General features: G+C 37.2%; 2 protein-coding genes across 2 annotated transcripts in view; both read right to left on the bottom strand.

The window, feature by feature from the left end:
* FIGF (c-fos induced growth factor (vascular endothelial growth factor D)) overlaps window positions 1-915 on the bottom strand; it is a 33,150-nt gene extending 32,235 nt beyond the window's left edge. Inside the window, exon 1 of the mRNA XM_008588617.1 lies at window positions 274-915. Within this exon, the coding sequence (XP_008586839.1) occupies window positions 274-363 (90 nt within the window). The 5' untranslated portion in view covers window positions 364-915. The remainder of the gene's footprint in view (window positions 1-273) is intronic.
* Window positions 916-1,195: 280 nt separating this feature from the next.
* PIR (pirin (iron-binding nuclear protein)) overlaps window positions 1,196-5,203 on the bottom strand; it is a 44,394-nt gene continuing 40,386 nt past the window's right edge. The window contains exons 5-6 of the mRNA XM_008588622.1: window positions 4,663-4,729; window positions 1,196-1,511 (exon numbers count right to left, since the gene is read on the bottom strand). Coding sequence (XP_008586844.1) covers window positions 1,399-1,511; window positions 4,663-4,729 — 180 coding nt within the window. The 3' untranslated portion in view covers window positions 1,196-1,398. The remainder of the gene's footprint in view (window positions 1,512-4,662; window positions 4,730-5,203) is intronic.

Genomic DNA, 5,203 nt, shown 5'->3' with positions numbered 1-5,203 from the left:
GAAAAGATTACAAAATATTCATTTTCTGTTACAACTAAAAAAAAAAAAAAAAAAACCCAAACAACCCCCCAGCATTTTCAAATACTCATGGCAAAAAGCTTAGTAAGCCTAAGAAACAGAACAGTCACAAACAAATGTAAGGTATAGCCTGTCCACTACTATGAGTGTTCTGCATTTTTATATTATTTCAAAAATAGTGAGGGCAAAGAAAGAAATCCTCTATATAAACGAATAGAAAGAATCTTCATCACATTAAAAACTGAGCTCACCTACCTTCACTGGTCCATGTTCGTTACTGGAGCCCTTCACCAGCTGCATGTAAGACACCATGAAAATATTCACCACTGCCCACTCTCTGTACATTTTGAATATTTTAATATCCACTGATTACTAAGCAGTTGACATCAGGCAGCTAGAGAAAAGGCATTCTCCAGAAGCAAAGTTCAAAACCCCAAAACTTCACATGGAAGAACAATCAGTTGTGATCAAATCCAATGAAATGACTTCAATTAGGCAAGGTACATTTTTTGCACAATCTTGGGGTGGGGAGAGAAATGAAAAAAAAATTAAAATGTTTTTATGCTCCAAAAATTATCAAGGAGTGGATATGTTCTCCACCTGAAATTAGAGAGCACTCTAAATTCATTTCATGTCCAGCAAATTTTAAAAATCTCTCTACCCTATGCCGCAGGTTCTTGTTGCTTTGTAAGGAGGTGGTACGGCCACCAATGCTTGCAGCTACAGAAAGCTGGAACCCAACTCTGGATTAAAACTTTTTTCACAACCTTCATGGAAGCTTGCAGAAGCATGTGTCTTAAATCTGACACAGATTTTGGCAGAAAATGCAGGGAAGTCTTGGCTGTAATCCTGATGCGTCCCTACCAATAGCAGGGCAGTTTTAAAAACTGACTCAAATGCTCAGGACTGCTGTTATTTTAAAGCAGATAACCTGTAACATGAAACCCCAGCACATAGTCTTGACCGTTGTAACGCAATAGGATTGCTTAGGAAGAGACCTCAGATGTTCACGCATCTATTGCCAGTGATACACAGAAAGCAATCAAATATGCTTAAAGAAACCCACAAATGCACAAAAATCACAAAAGCATCCAAATGCACATGCAAAAAGGCAAACATACATAAAATAGTTTTTTTAACAATAGCTCAGTAACTCAGGAGAAATGAAGAACACTGATTTTTAAAGAAGCAAAGATTAGGTTTATTAGCATGTGCCAGGAAATATCCACGTGGATTGCTACAAAAACCATGTTACCATTTTAGTGTGGAATTCTTTAGAAGCACTTGCTAAGACAGCTTTAGAAACGAAAGCTCTTGAATGGCTGTATGCCACCAATGGCCAAATTCTAGGAAGCATCGAGACCTGCTCTGTGCTCTTCACTAGTTTCCAATCTTTGATTTCCAGGTTTTGGCCTTTTCAAACCCATTTTTTGCATTTCTGAAATCAAGAATGGCCTGAGAAATCTCTTCATTGGTGTTCATCACAAATGGACCTACGGCAGAAAGAGACATTCAAAAAGTTCTGGATGGCAATATTTTCTTCTACCACTAGAAATTGTATGTGTGTGTGTGTATATACATATATATATATATATATATATAAATAAATAAATATATATATATATATTTATATACATACATACACACATATATATATACATATATGTAGTTCTTAATTTGAAAGAAAATCCAGGCATATCTGAATAGTAAAAGTCCATTTTCACAGTGCTCATTCCCCAAGGACAGTAATACGAATTTCTTCACCAGGATTGTGTATGATTATAGATTATAAAGACTAAACTTCAGATAAATGAATCCAATTGCATCTCACCCATCCATCACATGTTCCTCACTGCAATGGCAATGTCTTTATTCAAAACACTTTTAGATTTGGTTCTATTAAAACCGTTTTTTGTAGTTGCTATTTTTATAACATTAGCTGATGTCAAGAATTGAACTGATTTGATATAAGGATGTGGCAAATTTTGTCATAGTTTTGGTGTCTACATAGCCTAAAAAGGTGTGTATTTATATGAGGGCTCTAAGTCATTTTTGAAAATTACCAGCACCTCTTTGACAATGAACAGGAGATTACAAAAATTTCAAATCAAGAAACCATCATTTTTTGGATTCTCTAGGGGTTGGCAAACTTTTCTTGTGAAGGGCCAGATATGAGTAGTATATATTTTACATTGTGTGAATCAAACAGTGTCTGTCTCAACTACTCAGCTCCTTCACTAAAGTGCAAAAGCAGTGATAGACAATAGGAAAGTCAAACTGCTGTGCTCCAATAAAACTTTATTTACAAAAACATGCAGTGGACAGTTTTGGCCCATGGGCTGTAGTTTGCCTTTTTGTCTAATTTGTGAGTCTGAAATTGGCTTTTTAAAAAAGTATACAAGAAGTCTTTCCCTAACTAATCAGGATGCAACGTGTCTCTTTCCTTTTCTCCACACATCATAGGAGCAAACACGCACTGGATTGCCTCACTCCCAAAATCTGCTGGATAAACAAAGCCAGCTCCTATATGGCATTGGCATTGTTTTGCAAGCAGTTGACAGACTTGTCCATTCAATATATTTTTTCCACCAGCCTGCAGAGGTTCCTGACATTCCTTTTATGGAGCTCCCTCCTCTAAGGGGCATTCTCTAGGAGACCCTGATCAATGTATAACGGTATTACTTAGAGGGAATAACATACTTAAACTTCTTAACAATTGTTAGCATATCAACACAGATTTGGTGATCACTATAATTTAAAACTTCAGAAGGAAGACACAGGATAATGTAAAAGCCTTGATGATGTTGAGGCCTTTGGGGAAGTTGTGGGGAACAGAATGCCAGCAGGAAGGGAAGGTCTGGCAGGAAGCATCTAACTTCATTCATACATTCAATTACCTATCAATTAAGTATTTATTGAGTGCCTATTAAATGACAGACATTGTGCTAGCAGCTAGAGACTTAAAGATGAAAGACAAATGAATAACATACTTCCTCCCCCAGGGACCTCAAATCTATCACACAGACAGATATGAAAACAAATGATTACAAAACAGTGTGATACATGGAGTGATAAAAATATGTAAAAATATAGAATCAGTACAGAAAGGGGAGGAGAAGGGATCCAGGCAAGGATTCACAGAGCGGGTGATGTTGGAACAGTCATACATGGAGGAAAGCATTTTCAGGATTAGCATGCTGGCAGAATTGAGGATAGGAGCACAGTGCTGGAGGTGGGGGGGAAGAATTGGGGATCTGGTGCATAGGAAGTGGCCAGACCCTCTGGGCTTTGGATGTCATCTATGGAAGGAATTTGGACATAATTCTGCAGGTGAGCAGGAATCACTGAAGGGTTAGAAGGGAGTAACATGATCTGATTTGTAGTTTTTAGAGAAGAACTTTAGCATCAGGGTAGAGAAGGTGTCTGGCCTGAAAGGCTGAGTCGATGGTGGAACTGTTAAGGGTGATTGAGATACAGGACATATGAGGTTGTGGGTAAAGCAAGGAGTTCAGTTCTAGAGTTCTAGATATTTTGACATGGAGGCGCTATAGACAATAAAATGGCTTCCCAACAGAGGTCTTTGGTACACTGATGGAAATATGGATTTGGGGCTCATGAGATAAATTTCATCTGGAGATGGAGGTTTAGGCTATATCAGGTACAATGAGAGAGCCCTCGTATGCAGAATAAATAATAATTATAAGAGGGTGACTTGGAGAAGCCAACTTTTAAAAGAATACACAGAGGAAAGGAAAATGGAACACAGAAAATGAGAGCAGGTACCAAGTCAAGGATGGATTCCCTGCACATCATAATTTGGATGATGTGGAGTCACTCCCCCGCTCTATTTTTCTGTAACAACGATGCACGTCTGGGCTTCCATTTTGATGCTTTTCTGGGTATTCTGCCATGTTTCTTAATTTATAATGTGCACATGAATCACTTGGGAATCTTTTTAAAATGCAATTTCTGATTCAAGAAATCTGGAGTGGGGCCTGAAATCCTGCATTTCTACCTATCTCCCAACTGATGCTGATGCTGCTGGTCCATGGACCACACTTTGAGAAACAAGACTTTGGTATACAGGGAAGCATTGAAAACTGGAACCCTCCAAAGCCACGTTGAGGAAGTTCATCCCCTCAAATCCTCAAGAAGAAGTAAACTGAATTCAGAAGGTTGTTTTCATAGATCAGTTACAAGGGTTACAAACAAGAAAATTATTTGATAGTTATGAATAATCCCATAAATCCTCTTCAAATGATAAATCCTCTTCATGAATAAATCCTCTTTCAAGCTACACTTTTCATGTCTTCTCTAATTAAACCATCAATCTCCCTCTCCTGTAATAAAAATGGTGTAAGTTTAATCTCTAGTTATGTAGGCCCTTGGTATAGTAAGAGCACAAGACACAGGGTCAGGAGACTAGGGTTTGAATCCCAACTCCACTACTATCAATCGATTCCCAACAGAGAAGCCAGGTATATATTTTCCTCTGACAATGGAAAAATTAAACAAAATTCTCAGATTTGTACATGGAAAGACAGGACAAAAATCCAGCTATTCTTCCCAATAATACTATACATGTACATTACTTTCAAAGTAAGAGAAAATCAACCAAGAAAATTATCATCATTTTGGGCTTACCATGTTGGACAACTGGTTCTCTTAATGGCTCCCCAGCAATTAAGACAAAATGGCTTCTCTTGGGATCCTAAAGTTAACAAAGAAAGTGTCAAACAATAAACATGCTTATTTTTGAACGTTAAATTGGGAATAATTTGAAGTTGAGATGCTAGCCAAATGGACGATGTTCCTAATTCTGAATACAAGTTCCAAAAATATTTTCTGTGCAACACTTAATATGAAAACGTTTATTCCTTAAATGTTAGTAGCAATGAGAGCTCAAGAATAAGTCCAGGGCACCATAATATTGACATTCTGAAATTAAAGAAGGAGAGTTTAAATTAAGATTTTTTTAAACTGGAAACATCTTCAAGACAAATGTGATTGAATTGGCTTATTAAAGGGCTTATGATTTCCCACTAACAGTATAGTTTTTCAAAATGAAGACTACTTATGCAGATCCAAAAATAAGATTATATTACTTTTTTTTTTTTTTTTTTTTTTTTTTTGTCTTTTTCCGTGTCCGGCAACGGATTGCAACCCTCAGTGTTGCCACCGTACC

Source organism: Galeopterus variegatus, unplaced genomic scaffold (assembly GCF_000696425.1).
Source record: "Galeopterus variegatus unplaced genomic scaffold, G_variegatus-3.0.2 Scaffold4926, whole genome shotgun sequence".
NCBI classification, from domain to species: Eukaryota; Metazoa; Chordata; class Mammalia; order Dermoptera; family Cynocephalidae; genus Galeopterus; species Galeopterus variegatus.
This window is presented reverse-complemented; position numbering and strand designations above follow the sequence as displayed.